Here is a 20978-nt window from a genome sequence, read left to right as displayed (position 1 = left end):
GCATCCTAGTCTGTATTAATAATTAAGTTTACGATGATACCCACTACGTCTAGCAGCTTCATATCCCTCGGATGCGTGTCAGAAGCGCTGGAGAGATATGCTAATTTGTTGGTTCCTTCATCTATGGAGGCACTCTCCTTTACATACTGTGTCGCTGGTCTGCATTAATACAGCAATGTTTCTCGGTTCATGACTTGAAGTAGAGATGTTCATTTGAGAAGAGAATCGAACAGGTTACCGAGGAAACAATACCATACAATCATACGCCAATTCTGGGGCAAATAATTGATATCACATTCTCCACTTGGACGTCAAGCCCCGATCAGATCTGGGACAAGGTTTGGTATTCGAGTTTGAGCTGACTCGTCCTTGTCGTGCCAACCAGCCCCGGATCAATGCCCGTGTCCAAACTCACAGCATCTTCCGACGATCGCCACCTCTAGATTCCACGCTGGGAAGGAGTCCGATCGGCATTGATACAGCTTTGAGAGAGTTTATTATTTGTCTTTCCCAGCGCTTAGCCCCTCAAGGTCCCAGTCATCCCTAGAATCAGCCGAGCCTTCAGCACGATTCGGAATTAAGATGCAAGGGATAAGCTCCGCGGAGATGAATTTCTCCTCGGCTATGAGAGGCATATTCAACTTCAATTGAGCCATGGAAGAAACGGTCAGGACATTGCTGCAGAGTCAGATTTGCACTGAGGATAGACGGATAGTATGGTGGCATCGGCCGTGTGTGCGACTTCGTACAAGTATAGATATGGGCTTTCACTGCCCATAGGACACATCATTGTTTAGTCTGAGAACCCCATAAAAAGGTTATTCAGGCTATACCGTTCGAGCTTCACAGGAGATTCCTCAAATCCTTGTTCTCTAAAAGGCGTCCAGGTTTCACTCATGACGACGCCACCCCCTGCCCTGCGGAGTTGAGTGGCTTCTTGCTCAATCGAATCCGACGTTCCAAGATGTCCTGATGGATAATATGCTTGTGTTTTAAGTTATTCTAATTCAACGACCTGCTTTCTACATGGCACCCGGGCAATTCTATCTTGCTGCTACACTCGTCCCTAGGTCAATCGATTCAAAGTCCTCCAGTAACATCTGCGAAAATTCTTACAAAAGCCACCCCTTTGACTTGGGTCAGTCACACCTTGTACAGTAAGTATGAACATATCTTCAATATGCACGAGGCGAGCACTAATGCCACTTGGGAAAGCGTACGGGGCATGTCCGATCGATCAACTGCGGGGTTTCGCTGGGGAGGCCGATGTGGAGACATGGACGCAATATGTTTAAGAGCGCGAGTATTCCTTGGGGCACTTCACGTATTGTCTGCTGCGTGATAAATACGGTGCCAGCTAGTTGGCAGTCCCAAGGTCCCGGAAATGGAGAGTAACAACCCATCCTGGTTCTTGTATGGGCCGGGGGACGCACGTCTACAGTCACTTCCCGTACCGGAGATTCAGGATCCCCACGATGTTATCGTCCGCATCGCCTACGTTGGAGTCTGTGGAAGTGATGTAAGATACTGAAGCCAGGGCCCTAGGATTACCCGGGTGCCCACAGAATGTCCCTCTTGCTCACCCACTAGTCGCTAGGTACACTTCTGGAAACACGGCGGAGTCAACAAGAAGGTTAGCAAGGAACAACCGCTAGTACTGGGCCACGAAGCTGCTGGAACCATTCGTACGGTCGGAACAGCCGTCAAGTCCGTTCAGGTCGGTGATCCTGTTGCCATTGAGCCTGGTATCCCCTGCTGGCGCTGTAAGGCTTGTAAACATGGCAACTACAACATCTGCAGAGAGATGAGATTTGCGGCAGTACCACCCGACGTGCATGGTACCTTGACCAAGTATTACCGGGTGCCAGAAGATTTTGTCTATAAGATACCATCGGGGATGAGCCTTCAAGAAGCAGTGCTCATGGAGCCTCTCTCCGTGGCGGTGCATGCTACTCGTCTGGTCAACATCACCCCTGGCCAAACCATTGTCATCATGGGTTCCGGGTCGGTCGGTCTTTTGTGCGGCGCAGTCGCCAAGGCGTTCGGCGCTCACCGGATCATTCTGGTCGACATCCTGGAACACAAGCTGTCATTTGGGTCTGAGTTCCTCGATTGCGAAACCTTCCTTGTCAGTTTGGACGACGCACCAGAGGAGAGTGCTACTCGTTTGTTAGATATGCTGAATGCTCCGGATGGGGTCGATGCCGTGATCGAGGCTTCCGGTGCTCAAGGCCCAGTCCAGATTGGCATATATGCCTTACGGCGCGGTGGCAGTTACGTTCAAGCCGGTGTTGGGAAGCCAAAAGCTGAGATCCCGATCTTGGCCCTGTCCCAGAAAGAACTCCACGTCCATGGATGCTTTCGGTACGGACCGGGAGACTATGAGCTGGCTCTAAAGCTGCTCACCAAGGGATCCATTGACGTTAAACGCTTAATTACCAGCGTGACACCTTTCGAACACGCGCCGCAGGCTTGGGATAAGACGGCACGGGGAGAAGGGATCAAGAACCTGATTCAGGGTGTGCAAGACTAGAGTATATCCGCCATCTGTCGTACCTAGAAATAGAGCACAATTCCACGTCAATAGCATAGCCCTGTGAGATCCAAAGTCACAGGTTGTATCTTGACGTTGAGTCTACACCTGCTTCGGATGCTAATGATAGACGGCATAAGAGTTTTACGCTATCGACCGGAGTTCGAGTGGAAAAATAGACTGGATGAGCCACAGAAAATGCGCGGCTTGGCCTATTGAACATCAGTACACTTCAAAGCATGACTCTTTTATCACGTTTGCTTATTGCCCAAGGGGCGATCATGTCATCCAGTGTAGTCTGGTGTGGATGGTAAATCGTCCCAACTTTGAATCTATCCTTCCAGATAGTGGTATAATTTATAGTACCCTTTAACACCGATCGTCCAAGAACCTCAGCTAGTAATCATCTGATGTCTATTTGGCATGTACAACTACTTAGACTTGACTCTGATCCATTCCTTTTCATATCGCAGTCCAATAGCGCTAAACCACACTAGGAAATAAAAATAATAGGTCACGTGTTGCTTCCTCTCAATAACAAACAAACAAGCCATGCAAACCAAACCACTCAAACAAACAGTCCAGTGCAAAAACGACGCCTTAGGCAAATTTCATCACAACCTGCCTTATGAGTCGATTTGGCAAAGCAGCAAATTAATTCCATATCAGACGTTCATCACAGAGAGGGCACGACAGCTGTGGGGGTGAAGAGGGGTGTGTGTTTCCATAGCTCCCAATCTCGGTTACTTTTCGGCTCGAGTTCGGTTTAACACCGGTTCGCATGTATACATTCCTTCATGAGCAGCGATATTTTTGATGTGTTAGTATCCAGAAATCTCCATATATGCATGGTGGCGTGAGGCCCTGTGTTTTTTTTTTTTTTTTTTTTTTTTTACGTTTAAGGGTGGGTTATGGATGTTAGTTGTATCACGGCTCTATTTTGTCATAAACTATATATATTCCCGTCAGGAACTGAGGACGAACTTTATAGAAGGTTGTTGGAAGCGAACGAGGTCAAACATGGATCGAAAATCTAGAAAAAACACCATGAACCATACTATAGGCTACTGATTCTTTTGTTAATTTGTTCAGAAAATCCGAATGTTTTTTACATATCTCGATGCTGGTAAATGGCCAGAATTTGAAGGGCTAACGGGGAGGGTTCAACTAGGGTTCAACATCATCACTGACTAATCGCAGACTCGACAACAAACCGCGACGCGAGATGAACATTAGACTCCGCACAGCCAGACAACAGGACGAGAGATTATACTAACAAGGGAAAGCCATCGTGCATGCCGTCACACTCCAAATCGTTGGCCCTTCTGACAATAGCCTGCGTCTTCCATGGCAGAGTGATGCTAGAATAGTTTCGGCGGACGCGTCGCGTATCCCCTCCAACATGTGTCGCACGCGACATCCATATTCTACGTACAATATTCACGACTGATAGGGAACCTCTCATCCAGATGATTGTTTAGCATCATTACTATCCCACCGTGAACATACGAACCATGCCGATCGCAAAACATACCCGAGTGCCCGATCTAACGAAGTCACACCACCGAAGGACTTGGAAGTCCAACGCAAACGATTGCGCCACAGCGAACAGACCGATGGAGCGAGGGGTGCGGAAGCTACGAAATATGATGCTGTTATGGCTGGTGGGGATCAAAATGGGAAGATCACTCTTTTGAAAACGGACATCTTATACTAGAACGTGTCCATGGGGATCCGGGGAGGAATATGGACTGGGGTTTGTTCTCAAGCCGCCCATGCGATGCCCCTTTTGCTAGTGAATTAAGCTGTTGGCTAGGGGTATCCGATGCCAATGTTTACCGAGGCCCGCCAAGATTGATACATAGCAATCAGATCCCCGAGCATAGTTCTAGGAAGAATTCCACCAAGTTTCACTGGATCTGTAGGTAGGGTATAGCCTTAGCAGCAGCTGGGTTTGCCCGCGCCTGAGAAACGACGCACAGACAAGAGAGCATGAGGAATACCCTAGAGCATACGCCACCAGTCCTATACAGCTTACTAGTGTGGGTAACTCTAAGGCTGTGCAAATATCTTCCGCGCTACCATGGTTCATACCCAATCAATCCGTCTCCCACTCAAAGAGAAAGTATCTGTCTTAAATCCTTGACCCCATTGGAGCGCTCATGCCTCCAAGTGTCCGGACGTTTTCCGATGAAAGAGACGTGCCAAGTCGGACTCATCCCAAACCTCGTGATTGTTTGACCACTTCCCCAGAGCTTGTAGAGTCTGGGGAAGTGGAGCTTATTAGAATGAAATCTGGGGTTTAGCAATGTAGCATCCCCGCTTGTTATCAACGGAATTGCGTATATAAAGCGAGCATGCTCCTCAGTTCCAGAACAATGGCTCTCCAGACACCCCTCGCAGTTACCCAGTAGACTGAGGACACCCATACCGCGAAAGATGACCTCGAAAGAACCAGAGTCGCACACACACGTGGAGGATCTCAAAGATTCTCCCCAGCGTGATCCTCTTTTGGAACTGTTTCCAATTCTCCAGGACAAATCCCCCGAAGAGCTGGAGAAACTAAACCGTTCTGTGCTACGAAAGTTGGACTGGCAGTTTCTGCCTTGCATTACAATGATTCTTCTTATGAGGTGAGTACATCGTTCATCATAACCCTTTTGGAGGAAAAGAAAAACCCATGATACTAAACGTAACTAGTTATCTGGATCGTATCAATGTGTCCAATGCCCGTCTTGCCGGGATGCAAAGCGACCTCCACATGTCAGATACAGTGTGGTCGGCAGGGATTTCGCTTTTCTATGTGGGCTATATCATATCACAGGTGCCAGCGAATGTTATTATCGCGAAGGGGAAGCCCAGTATACTCTTCCCCTGTATTGCACTAACCTGGTCCGCGGTAACTATCTGCATGCCTGCTCTGTCTTCCGGCTGGGGATTCTGCCTCTGTCGCTTTCTGGTCGGTGTGGCTGAGGGCCCTTTTGTCCCGGCAGTTTCTCTGCTCACCTCGTCGTGGTATACCAAGCAAGAATCACCTTTACGGATGGGAATCTGGCACGCGGGCAACATTATTTCGAATGTGTTCTCTGGCCTCCTCGCCGCAGCCATTCTTACGAACATGGATGGAATAGCCAAGCTTCGGGCCTGGCAGTGGTTCATCCTTCTGGAGGGAATTGTAAGTATCATGGTCGCGGTGTCTGGCTTTTGGTTCATCCCAAATTTTCCCAACAACACTGGTCGCTCGTGGTTCACGGAGGAAGAAGCCGCCATGGCACAATATCGACAAGTGGTTAACGCGGGTGGAGTTCGTGAAGATGAGGAAGGCGATTACTGGGGAGGAGTGCTGCTTGCAGTCAAGGATCCTTTTACGTGGTGCTTCGCTGCTATTCATTTCGCGCTTATCATCGCCCAGTCGTTCAAAGACTTCTTTCCATCGGTAAGACCGAGCCATGCAGAGGATGTCATCAATAGACCTACTGACACATGTAAAGATAGTGAAGACTCTCAACTTCTCCGAAGTCGTGACCTATCTTGTACAGGCCCCACCGTATGTGATTGCCTACATCTCCACGCTCATCATCTCCTGGTCCTCCGGCAGGACGGGGGACCATTGTTGGCATATTATCGGACCGATACTCGTCTCGCTAGCGGGAGCGGTTATCATGATATCAACATTGGACCGGGGCGCTCGCTATTTTAGTTTGATCTTACTGTGCACGGGACCATTCGTTGGGTTGAACGTGAGTATTCCCTTGACCCCAGAAGTCCGAGAACCGATTGACTAATTTCCTAGATCCAAATATCCTGGGAAACCACCGTTGTACCTCGTCCACGGACGAAACGAGCAGCTTTGATCGCCATTGCTAACTGCGTGTCCTCCGTGTCCCACTGGTTCACCCCGTATTTCTTCCTTCGGTCCCAAGAGCCACGGTACCAAACAGGCGGAGGGATTATTATCGCCGGATGCGGACTGTCTGTGATCTGTTGTTTGATCACGCGCTGGTGGTGTATGAGGAAGAATAAGAAACTGGACGAGGCTGAGGCTGTCAGTGGAAATGTCACGGAATGGCGGTACGCGACTTAACGTACCAGATATGCATCACAATTTGGGACGGGAATAGTTTGAGAGAAATTTATACGAAGGCTTACCTATATAGTATATAGCTAAGCCATGATGATTTGTTGTCTCACGATAGCGTTGCATTTAGCTTGCCTTGAATGAAGTTAGGGAATCTGTCGTCGGAGTAATATCACAACGACCACAAGGTGGTATTCAACGTACATCTATGTGAACTATAGTAAACCATGATCCGGTACTCAAAGCCAACAATTCCCCGAGAGGCACCTCATCTATATCACAGCTTGTGTATTAATAATAGGTGGACACCACAGCCACGAGGTATGACATGTCTTGCTCGATTTCCTCTCATTTTCAGCTGTCCCCGTGGGGAACCCACTGCCGGGGGGAATTGCGGTCGGAATTCAGACCCCAATGGAACGTCTGATAAAGTCTGATAACCATAGATTACGGCTCAGTATACGGAGGTCCGATAGTTCGAAGGATACTAGTGGGCTAGTGTTCGGATACAATCCGTCCGACGTTCTGCGTCCCTGACTCAGTAGGGCTTCCATCGGAAATCCTCCGAATGCGTCAGAACAGCAGCACAGAATCAGGGAATACTTAAGTGAGAAGATGTAATGACTTAGAAGAGGGCCTTGACTTGATTATTTGGTTACAGATATCGTGACTTACGCTTTCAGATTCACTTTACCAGACCATCACATATCATTATCTTCATCATGGGTTCCATCGCACATCCAGCATACACCCTCAACAACCCCTTTCGGACCAGGATTCTAAATGGCCAAATCACACCGCTGATGTCTATTAAGTTTGTCACTGGCAATGAAATCCCTATGATGTGCAAGATGGCCGGTGTTCATGCTATGTTCATTGATATGGAACATTCCGCCCTCGACATGCGCACTGTCGCCCAACTTATCCTCGCCTGCAATTATGCCGGTGTCTCTCCCGTCGTCCGTTCACCATCCAAGTCACACTGGCATATCAGCCGCATCTTAGACGCCGGTGCTGCGGCAGTTGTGATCCCGCATATCGAGACCGTCCAGGAGGTCCGGGAGATTGTGAAGCATGCCAAGTTTGCCCCTCTGGGAACACGGGGATGCACCAACAACCAGGCAGTGATGAACTTCCAGCATGTCCCGACACTCGTGCAGAATGAGATTCTAAACGAGCAGACCATGTTGATTCCGATGATTGAGACTCCGGGAGCAGTGGAGATTGCCGACGAGATTTTCGCAGTTGAGGGAGTCGATGGGGTCTTGGTCGGCTCTAACGATTTGTGTACCGACCTGGGCATTCCCGGAAAGTATGACAGTGACTTGTATCAAGATGCTGTCATCAAGGTGATCCAGGCGGCTAATCGAGCTGGCAAGCCGGTGGGTATTGGAGGTATTGGCGGGCGACTGGACCTCCTAGAAAAGTGGTTCAAGATGGGAGCAACCTGGTCCTTGAGTGGCCAGGATGCGTCCATGCTGCAAGCAGGATTGAAGCAGATGAGCAAGAACTACGGTGAAATTAGTGAGCGTTTACAGAAGGAGCCCTAGAGGAGGGGAACAGTTGTGAATCCTTCGTTTGTTCTATGTACATATTATACGCTGTCATCTGCTATACCCGAGAAAAGAAACATCGGATCCCCATACGCATATTCCCCCAGTCCCACTTCCACATTCCAGAATGTGTTGTCTCCGAATAGATCTCGTGAAAGAAGAGAAGCGTAGGTGGAAGGTCCATGATCCAGCTGCTGATGTGTGCCTAAATCATTGAGTAGGGGCGGCCAGTGGCTGCCAAACTGTGAAGGATTTTGTTCAACAGAATGATATTCACCTGTCGTGTTTTGATTATGAAGCATACCGTCCATCCCCGTGTACTGGGATTGGGTCTGCCCGAGGTATCCTCCCGTTTGCTGCGTTGTCCTAGACGCGACATTGTACTTCCCTAATACATGTACTTGTAAGGCCTCATAGACAGACACGTAAGGAGTCGCATCTGGCATCTCACGCCCCATCTGTTTTAATGCTTTTCCGCTCTGTTTTACCGCGTCTGCCGCCTTGACCATCGTCTCTGTATCATGGTTACTTGCCACCGATACCCAGAGCATTACCGAGAGACCGGCAGTGAACAGCATTTGGAAATAACTCCGAGTGTAGGTAATCTTCCCTTGCTCAAACAAAGGGCAGAACTTCGCAATGGTACCGATGGCATACTCGAGGCAGATCAAGAGGAGGTCGCCTGGGGGGATATTGTTCCGCTTCGGCACCAGGTCGATGGCCTTGCGCACTAGAAGCAGTTTTTCCCTCAGTAACAGCAGATCATACCATTCCTGTGTGTGGTACAAGCCTCGTGGATTAGAGAACATGGGAGCCGATCGCCGCCATTCCTCGAGCTCCGACAGTAACTCCTCTAGATCTGCATAGATCCTCCCACTCGCGGTGATGGAGTCCATTGTCCACGCATGCCCAACATTGCTAGGGGACCCACTGCCTTGTTGAAACTTGGACCGAATCTTTGAAGTGATTTTGCGCAGCCGCAGGCAATAGAAAAACACCGTCATTTCGGTGTTCCCCATCGCAGTAGGCCTTGTAGTGGCTTTGCAGAAAGAGTCGAGATCCGAGAACGATCCAGATGCCTCAGCGGCATCGATCTCTTCATCATCGGCATCGGCAGGAAGCCCAACTTGGATATCCCTATCCGCAATTGCAGCTGGACGATCCAGTGTGATTGAGCTGTACTGACTGATCATGTAGCATTCCCAGAAGACCCGGCGCTGCAACTGCTCTTGCAGAAGTGTCATTTTGCGTCTCATAGTGGGCCGAGGCAACTTATGAAGGCCTTGCTCGATGCACATCCTCATACATAGTGTGGTCAGCTCCCAGATTGATGTACCTGCAAAGTATTAGCTAGAACCGGCATGGGAAAGCTGGACACGTACCGATGTGATGATAGATGCCGAACCTCGCGACGAATAATAGATCCTGAATAGAATCCAACCCCCTTGACAAGATATTTGTATCGATATATTGTAACGCGGTGAGGAAGTAGCCGTAAGGGTGGTGTTTATGAGCGCCGGATCGATATAACATGACCGATCCAACAGCAAGAATCATAAAGGTACGAAAGGCGTCGTGCTTTGTTAGATGGTCCAGTATTTGCGAGGCAGGATCTGCTTGGCCTGTTGAAAAGACGGAATGGTACAATCTCTGTACGTCTCGGCGGAGCAGGAATGGGTTCTGCACATGGGATACATTCAAGCTTTCATACGTCCGTTTCAGCTCTCGATTGGTAAGTGGCAATCCAGTCACTTACTAGTTGTTGAACACTGCCAATGCTTCCTCCGCAGGAGGAAGAGAATTCGGCTGCACCGAAGTTTCTAGAATGCCAGAAGAATGGGAGAGATTTTGCAAAAGCTTTAGATTTTGGTCTCGCCACCTGGCATCAGCAAAAAGCAAGCTCATAAAACTGTGATTCTACGATCAGAGCTGACCCTCAATCCAAGGCCCCAGAGCATACCTGATCCCGACCCCCTCCGTGATACTGGGTGGTGAAATCACATCATTACTCTGTATTGCTATCGGAGGTTCCGGCGCTTGATTATGTCTTTCAGGTCGTGTCGGCGTTGGGCTCTCTGTCACTGCTGCCGTGGAGTGAGAATATCCTCGGCCCACCTCTTGACCTTCCACCACGGTCATCTCTGTCTGGAGACCTTGTACATGCTGCTCTAGTTCATAGATGTACCTATTTAGAGCGTAAGCATAGGGGGCCATGGACAGACGTGCTTGGCACAATGTCAGGCTTACTCTCTTGAAACCGGAACAGTCCCCCCGAGGCTAACGGTGAAGCATGCATGGCCACTCTTTACACAAGGCATACATTTTGGTCGCGCATTATCGCACTATCTGCAGTCAGCAACCACGTTCTGCCAAGTCGGACATCAGTGTAGATCAATGAGAATACCTTTATCTTTTTTGTATAACACGATTGACAGGCTGGAAGTCGAGGGACATGTTTCCCCCCGGTACTGTGGATCATGATCACCACAGGGTGGGCTTATACAAGATCTACTTCTATCATACCTGTCGGCGCGTATGCTTCCGACTTGCTGAGTAGGTATAGGCAGAGAGATACATGCAAGCACTTCCCTTTGGGGAGTTGACGACTCCATGCATGGCGCATGGCCACTCGCGGGGAAAGAATGCGGAGCCCCGGCAATATTTGGTACCACTAGTGTATAAATTGATACAGAAAAATTTGGCTTGGCATGAAATTTATCCCATAGAGGGCAAGCCACACGTGGAGGGACAGGCTTGCTACTGCTATGGACCATCTGGCTAACCCTATATGACTACTGGGAAGTTCCAAGGATAATGTCCAAGTCTACCTAAGTCCGCCAGTCTGGCCTAGATCAAATAAAAGCAATCAAAGACCAATTCTGGGTTATAAAGCTTAGCGACGCTATCCCGATGAGTGCTTGGCCAGGAGTGTCTCGCTAGGTTTGGACGAACCCCCGCGTTTACATCTTCGTATGAGAGCTGTATCATTCATGACTTGGCGCTATGTGAAAATAGCGGAACGCTATGGTCATGTTAGGTTGTGGGGGCCACAAAGTATGAATCTATGATAGAAGTTTGAATAGCTTCGGCAATGTATGGGAGGGAATCTGCCGAGCGTTGAGGGTATTGTAAGGTAATCGGGAAAGATCCGTCCAACGGCCCTCAGACAATATCCACTTTCGACGACTTGACGCCTACTTAGCGCTGCTTTGCCCCAGCACAAGGTCCGATAGGACTGTCGTCTTTCCCCGCTATTATCGTTCAGTTATCGGACATGGAGTCTAGCCATCGGACATCCCCTGTTTCGGCCGCAGCCAATGCACGGAGACTCCAGGCCTGCGAGAGATGCTGGAAGCGCAAGCAAAAGGTCTTGACCAATATTGTACACCCAGCATGTGAAGCTAACCCATCATAGTGTGATAGACAATTGCCGGCATGCACGACCTGTGTGGAAGCTGATGCGCAATGTGCCCCCCGGCGCGTTCCTATCGGGCCCACTACAGAAGAGGGCAGTGGCCTCTCGCATGCTGCCGTACCAAAGTGCGTGTTTCGCAGTGTGGAAAGCTGAACAGGGCTAATAACGGAATCTAGCTATGTGGAAACTCTCAAGAGAAAAAGGGATGAGCTAGATGCGCAGTTTCGACAGCAAAGGGCACGTCGAGAAAGGGATGGGTCGGTTCCACCACAACCGTCGCCGAACATGGAGTCTACTTTGGTAGGTAGCCCAGGAGACTCGAATCAGACACCGTCAACGGCTCCCACCAGCTTCAGTGAGCGGTCGGTACAGGCTGCAATGGGGGAGATTGGATTCTTGTCCCGCAATGCGATGGCAGAGCCACGCGACGAATCTCGTGGATTCCCTCAAGAATTAGCCACAGGAAGTATGGTGAAAGCCGCCTTGGTAATTTCAGGCGAGGATCCATCACAGTCTCAAGATTTGTGCCATCATCGACGAACATTCGTGACCATGATGGGGCCTGCGACGGGGATCAGCAAAGAGTTTGCCGCACCTTACATGAACCGTTTCCTCGACCACATCGGGGTGATGTTTCTTCATATCGACCGGGGCAAGTTACAGGGTGAATTTGACAGCTGCTTTGAGGCCCGTAGAGGGCAGTCGAGTGCTACAAAGGGCCTCAATTCAAGGACCGCGTTCTTGGAGTTCAGAGTCTACATGGCTGTGGCCATTGGAATGTTACTTTCACCCGAGCCTGGCAGCGAGCTATTGGCGACTGGTTTGCATGCAGCAGCGACGGAGAGATTTACTGTTATTATAGAGCAGGGGGACTGTGTGAAGACCCTATATTGTTTGTGGTCATTGGTTTTGTATTCTATGTTCAGTTCGCTCGGAGGATCCACTTGGCACCTGGTGGGATTGGCAATGCAAAAATGCATCTCGTTTAGATTGCACCGGGAGTTGTACTCAGACTCCGACACGAGTCAAGAAGAACTGAACAGCAGGCGCAGCATCTTCTGGGCCCTTTATGTACTTGACAGGTGAGTCGAATAGTACGAGGTGATTTTGACGTGAGGAGGCATGGCTGACGATGCTGCAGAACTATAAGCTGTGTGATGGACCGCCCGTTTAGTATTGAAGACGAAGATATATTGGTTCAGGTAAGAGCACATTGTATGGCGTTTATTGACAGCTGCTAACACCTTCAAGCTTCCAGTCTATAACTCTACCTCCAAGACAATAGCTGAGTTTGACTTTGGTTGCCATATCATCATGCATGCTCGACTTATGTCCAGTGTGCGGAGCTCTTCTTCCCGAGGGCGTTTGTACCACTACCGCAACCTAAGCTACTGGCGAGATTTACCAAAGTCAGTAAAGGACTTTGCTTCTGGCGACAGTGCCCTCTCCGTCTCGATAGAGCAGCTCACCTGCAGAGCGTTGACCCAGATTGCATTATTGACCCGAGGCACACAATCCAGTGGTGGCATAGTGGGAGACACACGAGCAGTTGAACACGACGTCGTCGATGGCTGCCAAGCGTATATAAATGATGCATACTATTACTCCGAACAAGGAAAGTTTGTAGCATCATTCATCGACGGGTTCGACCTCTTCGTGGCGGGTGTACTTGTCATTTGTCTTCCTTCCTTGTCGGCCCTGGCAGGGCCTCCACGGGAAACAGCTATTATTAGCAAATGTACAGCCCTATTGACGACAATTGGGGAGCGGTTTCAATCACTCAAGGTGCTCAGGAAACTGCTCCTAGCTCTATCGAGTGTGGCTGCGCAAGGAGCATACCACGACCCGGTAAGTTCCCCCCACATCATCTTAAGCATACTATAGACTAATAAGTCTGACAATAGGCTTTGGATGAACTACCAGAGATAGTCTCGGATCCGATGCAAGGTCTGATTCAGGACTTTCTCCGGATATGGCGTGCATGACCCGGAAGACGCCCGTCGGACGGATTCCGGTCCGATCAATCATATATACCACCATGGATAATGCTATCACCTCTACCAAACAGTCAAATCGGTTGGAAGTATTCAGCTATCGAGTATACCGCAAATATGGCCCCCGGAATTACAGAACCCTCATCATCCACAGGTCCTTCGACTGCTGGATCCAAGCCTACCGTCTACGTTCTTGACACCTTCCCTCCCAAGGCCATCGAGTACGCTAAGACCTTGTTCGATCTTGTTCAGCCCCAGGATGAAGAATTCAAGAACTGGCGGCAAAATGCAAGAGCGCTGTTAGTGCGAAGCTCGTATGTTACGGCTGATGACATCGCGAGCTGCCCGAATTTAATTGCCATCGGTAAGCACGGCGTGGGAATCGACAAGATCAATCAGGATGCTTGTGCACAACGGGGTATCAAGATCCTCAACACCCCGGGTGCCAATGCGCGAGACGTTGCGGAGCTGGTCGTCACACTGGCCTTGTCGGTTGCTAGGGGGATTCGGTCCATCACATCCCGGCAAATGCTGAAGCCCGTCCCGAAGGAGACCTGCAATGGGTTGGCTTTGTACCAGAAGACGATCGGCATCATCGGTATGGGGAACATCGGACGCACAGTGGCGGAGATCTTCCGTGGTGGCTTCGACGCAAACATTGTAGCTTACGACGCGTACATGCCCGAGGATGTATGGTCCCATATCCCACATACCAGGGCAAAGAGCGTCGATGAGGTGCTTGCCCAGGCAGACGTGCTCTCTATCCACGTCCCCCTTACCACAGAGACTCGGGGCATGATCTCCTACCAGCAAATTCGAGCAATGAAGCCCGACGCAATTCTCATCAATGCCGCTCGAGGTGGTATTGTCAACGAGGCCGACCTCACCAAGGCATTATCGGAAGGGTATCTGTGGGGCGCAGGACTGGATTGTCATGAGCAAGAGCCACCCAGCCATGAGAAGTACGAGGCCCTTTGGAAGAATTTGAATGTCATTAGCACACCACACATTGGCGCTGCCACTTCAAGAGCACAATTGGCCTGTGCGACGGCAGCAGTGGATAACCTGTATCAATATCTGTCAAGACTGTGACTGTAAATAGGTGATTAATGTGGACGTGATGAAGTTAGAATTCAATTCATTGATATTTATGATCTATATCTTGGCTTGTTTCACCCTTTTCGATACTGGCACTCCCCTACAGTGCCATTGCACACATTGCACATTGCCTTTGAGACTATCTGTGATAAACAATGTTTTCCCATCCGGGCCACCAAAGGTACAGTTCGTCAGATTCTTTCCACCACCTGGCGCTGTTACAATGCTGGCCTTGGGGACACCGTCCGCATCCACGACAAACACCGAACCGAGGCTGGGATGGCAGATGAATACATTCCCCTCTTCGTCCACGGCAAGTCCGTCAGGTCCCGCACATCCAAAGGACTGGAAGAAGAGACCGACTTTGGTAGTAGACCCATCGGCATGGAGAGGAAGTCGCCAGACGGCATTGGACCGAGTCATGGCCACGTACAAAAACCGCTCATCGGGCGAGAGGGCCAGGCCATTCGGGGAAATTCCGTTGGAGACCAGGCAGTCAAGCTTGCCCGTGGGCGAGAGCCGATAGACACAGCCGGTCTGGTCGGTCATTCCCGTTTGGCCCTGATCGGTAAAGTAGATGTCGTTGGTGGAGGAGATGATCAGGTCGTTAGGGCCTTTGAACCTCTCGAGGTTGCGCCGAGTAAGCATTGGGGATATTGTATTTGTAGAAGGATCGAATAGAAGAAGTCCCTATTCCAATCGATTAATTAAGAGACATTTACAAGCGATACATTCAATCCAGGTCACATACTTGCTTATAGTCTGCAACCACGATACAGCCATCCTCTCGCACCACAAGCCCGTTCGGCTCGCCATCCCAGCGAACGCACTCCGTTACCTGCTTTTCCGCGTCCACTTTGAGAATTCGACCATACGGGACGTCTACTATGTAGAGACTCCCATCGGCAACGTAAGTGGGACCTTCGAGGAAAATGTCAGACACTGGAAGAGCTGACCCGCTGCGCCACTCAGTGGGCTGGCCGGTGCACCTGAGGGAGTCGGGAATGCGTGCATAGATCTCGGCCTGAATCACCGGGGGAACTGGATAGAAATTCATTTTCGACGGACAATCTACGCTCCATTGGCTACAGGCGGAGGGGTATATCTGAGTCTATATATGAACCCGAAAAACTCTGTTTACCCCATGGGGCCATGAGGCCGGTGGAGCGTCGGATATTTTCCGATGGCCGTGTGGTATGGAGTTGAAACCCTAACGTCCGTATAAGCTTGAACGTACTAGTACCAAATTCCAACTTTTGAACTGCTGTACCTCTAAATAGAGGGTAGAAGCACATCGTTGTATTTCTCTCGATTACGGATTATAGATTTCGTTCCAAGATCCGCACATCATGGGACTTATCGCCGATGCAAAAAGGGCTATGCAAGATGCTCCCAAAGAAGTTTTCAATGCTTATGTCTTGATGTGTACATGTTTCTTCGCTCTTTCTGGCGTGTCCAAAGGGTTTGATGAAGGTGAGCAACGATCTCTTGCCAAGTGTGGAAGTTTCGCCCTTGCTGTAATATTAATTCATGAGTCTATCACAGGAAACATTGCCTCAGTCGTTACGCAAGCTCATTTTAAGGCCCGATTTGGTGTCGACACACAATCGGAGGATGAGTATGCCAATACAAAGGGGTGGCTAGTATCTATAGCCACGGCTGGAGCAGTCTTTGGGTGTCTTGGGGTGAGTTGCTTTTGCTACAATTCAACACAAGAATCAGTCACACTTATGCAATGGCGTATGTAGTGCTCCCCTATTAACGATCGCTTTGGTCGACGTTGGACGCTGCGCATTGCTACAGTCATCTATATCGCTGGCGTCTTGGGCCAAGGGCTTTGCGGTGGAAACCTCTCCGGCCTTTATGCATCCAGATTCATTGCAGGTTTGGGAATTGGCCCGTTGTCAATTGTTCCTCCAGTCTATATTACTGAGGTATGTCGCGCCCAATTGTGCGTTTGTTATGGTGGCATCTGCTCACCTAAGTTTGATAGATCTCGCCCAAAGCTATTCGCGGTCTTCTTACCGTCCTGTTCGCGGCGTGCCAGCAGCTAGGTGTAGTATTGGGATTTTTCATCAACTACGGAGTGACGAAACAGTATCCAGGCGTTGACGAGCAATGGATGCTCCCCACTCTCCTTCAGATTGTCCCCGCTGTGGTCTGGGGACTCGGAACTTTCTTATGCTCGGAGTCTCCTCGATGGCTTCTATACAAGGGCCAACGAGAACAAGCAGCAGAGACCATGTCCAAGCTTCGCCACTTGCCTCGCGATCACTCCGTGATCCTGTCTGAACTAGCCGGTATGGATGCTCAGATATTGCATGAAACAGAGGCAGTCAGTAATGCGACCGTATGGGACCTACTGAAGGAGACCTTTGTCCCTGTCGAGAACCGCCGTCGCTTCTTCTTGATATTTATGGCGACGCTTTTCTCTCAATGGTCTGGGGCCAACGCCATTACCCAATATTCACCCCAAATCTTTGGGTACCTAGGTATCGACGGTGATGAGGCCAAATTCCTGGCAACTGGAATATACGGGGTGGTGAAGTTCGTGAGCACGGTGTGCTTTGCGTTGTTCATTGTAGACTTTATCGGACGACGGCGATCTTTGATCACCGGAATTTGCCTCCAACTGATCACCTTGATCTTTGTGGGCGCATACCTCGGGGTCACTAGCCATCTCTCAACCGATGAGATTGGTGCAACTCCCAGCGCCTCTCGCACGTCTACTGCGGCTATCGTTGCGATCTTCCTCCACGCGGTGGCCTGGAGTATTGGTTGGTTCAGTATCCCTTACCTGATTGGTTCAGAAATATTTCCTATTAGGATTCGGTCGTTGAACATGTCCATTTCCATGGCGTTTCATTGGGCATTTTACTTTGCATGCTCGCGTGCTATGCCGAGTCTCCTCGCAGCTACGCATAAATGGGGAGCCTTTGTGTTTTTTGGCTGTATCTGTTTGACATCATTGGTTTATGTCTTCTTTGCCATGCCGGTGAGCATTCCTCTCCTAGTTAAATAATATCGCCGCTGACCGTTGTTAGGATACCACAGGAAGATCCCTCGAGGAGTTGGATAGCCTGTTCCAGCGACCGTGGTACACCGTTTACCAGGTGGCTTACCCATCACGCGATGAGATTCAAGGAGAGAGACTGGAGGACAAGCTGTCGGCCAACGGAACGTCTAAGCACATTGAACAGGCTTAGACAATCTTAAGGAATGCGGGTTTGTGAACCATGGCCCGTGAATCATAGCCATACCTAATAGCGTTAACACAGAAGCACTAAAGCATGTACAATGAACACATGATCGTTAATCAATGACCTCTTAGTCTGAATGCTTGGTTAGCACCAGGAGGGCACGTAAACCTACGGTGGATATGAGCGATGGTTCGCGCATGAACAGGCTTGATGCATGTCACTTTTAGGGTCCACCGTTCGCGGATTGTGGCGATTGATCGTATGATCCAAACGACAGTATTCCAGGCCATCCAGTTATTTTTAGCGTACTAGTATAAAGATGCCAAGAGGGTAATCTGCTCACCATGAGCCAGACAACTATAAAAGGGGCCTTAGCCATGTTATGTTCTAGGATGTGCGTCTTTTTTCAATCTCGTAATCAAGGATCATAAGACGTGAGGTATTATCCAGCATTTCCAGACGGACATTCGGCAATAAGCGAGTGGGGAGAGCAAGAGGAGATTATCTTAACACGATCCAAATGAACTGGCTTTCTTGCCTGATCTGGTCTGGTCGAGTCGGGCTTGGTCTCGATCCCATGCAAGATCTCTACTTGGCCGAATCCCTCGCCTCAGCCGATCGCGCACTAATATACTTGGAAGAAAACTGATAACTACTGAAAGGAGGTATTCAATATACGGTCCAATCTCAGTTTACTTTTATGGATCCCGAATTGAGACAGGAAGTTCTAGAAGACCATTGACAAGAATCACTTTGCTTGGAGTGAGAAATCTGTCGTTTCCCAGGGATCTTCCGAGGCCTGCCGCTAGTTCTGGTAATTTGTCAGGGTCCAGGGACTCTACTTACGTCGTTACATCATGCCAGCCAGACACTACGCGTGCGTTCAGGGGCGCATGGCGATAGTGTGGCAAGGGTCGGAATATGGTCTGCGCAGGGTACGAGCTGAGTCGCCAATGAGAAGCCCAAACTACCATCGCATTTAAAATGTCAAGAGGCGTACCATGCCACGTATGGCAGGTGGCATAGAACCAATGGCACCGCGGTATTTGGGTTTCGAATAGCGTTTGCCCCAAACGTGGTCTCCAAGGGAAAGTGACGTGACATGGGATTTGATAGGCGCAGGCTCGTATTTCCACGGTGCACGGTGGAGACTTTGGAGCCCCATACCAGAGCTCCACTCGACCAGACCCCCAATCATGTCAGAATACTGCCCTAAACCTCGTCTTCCAGAAGGGGCCTCGAAATCACCAAGGTTAGGGCCTCCTTGCCATCCCCCGGCTGACGTAGCCGCATTGTCACTGGTAGTTACCATAATACGCATGCTTTTTTGTCGAAATTAACTTTGCCTGCGCCGTGGGCGGTTTCGAACCAGTCTCTGTAGGTTGCAGCGTACGCCGTATACCGACGATGCCATGCGACCAGGATTCGGTTTCCACTTCTTGGCTGAGATTTAATCCCCGGTGCTCCGACAGTTATCATATGTAACCTGACGTGCACCCATCTGGGGAACAACTCTCCAGGGTGCTGAGAAACCCGGCTTAGCGATGCAGAGAAACCATGTCCCAGTTCACAGTTGAGTCGTGGATTTGGTATGGGGTCACGGTATTCGTGATAATTCTGCGATTGTGAGTGTCTTCAGGCCTGATGCCTATCAATCTTCCAAATACTTACATGTCCACTCTCCAGCATATCGCGACTGCTCTTGGTCAAAAGTGTGAAGAGCCTGCAGGTGGAGGACTATCTGATGCTCCTAGTATTGGTATGTCGCCACCGACCAAGATACACATAGACCGACCTTTTCTTACTCGTCTTTCTACAGGGCTTCTACACAGGGCTGGTGGTTACATTGAATCGGATCGAACATGCGCAAACGAATTTAATGAAACCGGGCGAGGAAGCGCATTTAACACCAGAGTCGATCAAGAACCGCGTTTATGGTAGCAAACTGGTGCTGGCAACTGAACAATGCATGCTAGCGACAATTTGGGGATGCAAAGGCTGTCTTCTTCTCCTCTACGCCAGGTTGACGTGAGTTTCACTGTCCGTGGGTATCGAACACTGCGCTGAGAACGTGATAGGGAAGGGATTAAGCAACAACTGGCCGTCAAGATCCTGGCTGGCTATGTGGTTGGCTCATACATTCTCTTGGAGATCCTCTACTTCGCGGTTTGGTGTCGGCCATTCCACAACTACTGGGCTGTGCCCACACCCAACGGTATGTGGTCGCTTTTCTCTGAAAGGCCCTGTCGCTGACTAGTACTCCCAGCACAATGTTCGACCGCGACACATCACCTCATTATGACAATGGTCTTCAATATCTCCTCAGACATTCTTATGATGTGCATTCCGCTGCCGCTCCTCATATCGGCCAGGTTGCCACTGCGCAGGTACGTTCCAAACGACGTAGGCTTCGTGCAGAATTTAACAGCAGGATTGTAGTAAAATCACTCTAGTGGGTGTATTCAGCATGGGAGCCTTCATTGTAAGACCGGCAGTCTTTCCAGCCCCACCGATCGCGACTAATGACCCTTAGATCCTATGCGCCACTCTCAGCAAAGTCTCCAGCTTCAAAGATCCCTTCAGCCCCCAATGGCTCTTCTGGTACGTCCGCGAGGCCAGCACCGCCGTCTGCGTCGCCAACATCCCCAACTGTTGGAGTCTGGTCCGCCGCGTCTTCAACCTCAGTTCCTGGACCGGCAGTTCGCACAGCAAAGGCAGGACCCACCACTACACCCCCTACGGATATGGAACGGGAACGCATAGTAGGACGAGACGACACACAGCGTCACAGAAAAAGAGCCTCTGGACATCCGTCAGCATGTCTGGGGTACGGAAAACGGAGAGCGTGGAAGAGATTATGAAGGAGGACCCCGAGCAACAATCCCACCAAGGAATCCCACTCGAAATCTGGCATCAAACCAGCATCCACGTCACGGCAGAACTGCCCAGGCCTGATGATCCCCAGAAGGGCGCTGCTGTAACATTTCCAGGTCGGAGATAGACCCCGGGCCTTGCGGCTGAATTCATGATAGATAATCAAAATAAACAGGTAATAATAATATCGCCGATAGAGCAGCCTAAATACTGAAGCCCCGTAGTTGGATCAA

General features: G+C 49.9%; 8 protein-coding genes across 8 annotated transcripts; 5 read left to right on the top strand and 3 right to left on the bottom strand.

The window, feature by feature from the left end:
* Positions 1-1384: 1384 nt before the first annotated feature.
* BDV37DRAFT_269503 (NAD(P)-dependent alcohol dehydrogenase) lies at positions 1385-2533 on the top strand (the record flags this gene model as incomplete). Its single annotated transcript, XM_032084374.1, has 2 exons — positions 1385-1519; positions 1598-2533. The coding sequence occupies 2 exons, from the start codon at positions 1385-1387 to the stop codon at positions 2531-2533; spliced, it is 1071 nt and encodes a 356-aa protein (XP_031944402.1).
* Positions 2534-4873: 2340 nt separating this feature from the next.
* BDV37DRAFT_40309 (major facilitator superfamily domain-containing protein) lies at positions 4874-6728 on the top strand. The gene is made up of 4 exons (XM_032090579.1): positions 4874-5166; positions 5234-5969; positions 6025-6273; positions 6327-6728. Exons 1-4 carry the CDS (start codon positions 4973-4975, stop codon positions 6615-6617), a joined length of 1470 nt encoding a protein of 489 aa, XP_031944401.1. The 5' UTR covers positions 4874-4972; the 3' UTR covers positions 6618-6728.
* A 605-nt stretch (positions 6729-7333) lies between these two features.
* On the top strand, positions 7334-8161 carry BDV37DRAFT_291322 (HpcH/HpaI aldolase family protein; the record flags this gene model as incomplete). Its single annotated transcript, XM_032088906.1, has 1 exon — positions 7334-8161. One exon carries the CDS (start codon positions 7334-7336, stop codon positions 8159-8161), a length of 828 nt encoding a protein of 275 aa, XP_031944400.1.
* A 44-nt stretch (positions 8162-8205) lies between these two features.
* Positions 8206-10069, bottom strand: BDV37DRAFT_291321 (fungal specific transcription factor domain-containing protein; the record flags this gene model as incomplete). Its single annotated transcript, XM_032088905.1, has 4 exons — positions 8206-8369; positions 8442-9500; positions 9547-9866; positions 9921-10069. 4 exons carry the CDS (start codon positions 10067-10069, stop codon positions 8206-8208), a joined length of 1692 nt encoding a protein of 563 aa, XP_031944399.1.
* Positions 10070-10141: 72 nt separating this feature from the next.
* BDV37DRAFT_241875 (Zn(II)2Cys6 transcription factor domain-containing protein) lies at positions 10142-10740 on the bottom strand. The gene is made up of 2 exons (XM_032081241.1): positions 10569-10740; positions 10142-10506 (listed from the first exon to the last, which is right to left on the bottom strand). Exons 1-2 carry the CDS (start codon positions 10641-10643, stop codon positions 10408-10410), a joined length of 174 nt encoding a protein of 57 aa, XP_031944398.1. The 5' UTR covers positions 10644-10740; the 3' UTR covers positions 10142-10407.
* Positions 10741-11438: 698 nt separating this feature from the next.
* On the top strand, positions 11439-17877 carry BDV37DRAFT_269498 (uncharacterized protein; the record flags this gene model as incomplete). Its single annotated transcript, XM_032084373.1, has 15 exons — positions 11439-11546; positions 11580-11704; positions 11756-11836; positions 11888-12650; positions 12858-13427; positions 13679-14661; positions 14704-14997; positions 15068-15179; positions 15353-15357; positions 15600-15679; positions 16010-16122; positions 16285-16356; positions 16420-16605; positions 16665-17666; positions 17716-17877. 15 exons carry the CDS (start codon positions 11439-11441, stop codon positions 17875-17877), a joined length of 4656 nt encoding a protein of 1551 aa, XP_031944397.1.
* A 399-nt stretch (positions 17878-18276) lies between these two features.
* On the bottom strand, positions 18277-19580 carry BDV37DRAFT_241870 (uncharacterized protein). The gene is made up of 2 exons (XM_032081240.1): positions 19241-19580; positions 18277-19193 (listed from the first exon to the last, which is right to left on the bottom strand). Exons 1-2 carry the CDS (start codon positions 19348-19350, stop codon positions 18851-18853), a joined length of 453 nt encoding a protein of 150 aa, XP_031944396.1. The 5' UTR covers positions 19351-19580; the 3' UTR covers positions 18277-18850.
* Positions 19311-20967, top strand: BDV37DRAFT_40216 (uncharacterized protein). The gene is made up of 7 exons (XM_032090577.1): positions 19311-19496; positions 19558-19630; positions 19691-19899; positions 19950-20086; positions 20138-20258; positions 20311-20353; positions 20405-20967. Exons 1-7 carry the CDS (start codon positions 19429-19431, stop codon positions 20870-20872), a joined length of 1119 nt encoding a protein of 372 aa, XP_031944395.1. The 5' UTR covers positions 19311-19428; the 3' UTR covers positions 20873-20967.
* The last annotated feature ends 11 nt before the right edge of the window (positions 20968-20978 follow it).

Source organism: Aspergillus pseudonomiae (assembly GCF_009193645.1).
Source record: "Aspergillus pseudonomiae strain CBS 119388 unplaced genomic scaffold BDV37scaffold_13, whole genome shotgun sequence".
Classification (NCBI taxonomy): domain Eukaryota; kingdom Fungi; phylum Ascomycota; class Eurotiomycetes; order Eurotiales; family Aspergillaceae; genus Aspergillus; species Aspergillus pseudonomiae.
This window is presented reverse-complemented; position numbering and strand designations above follow the sequence as displayed.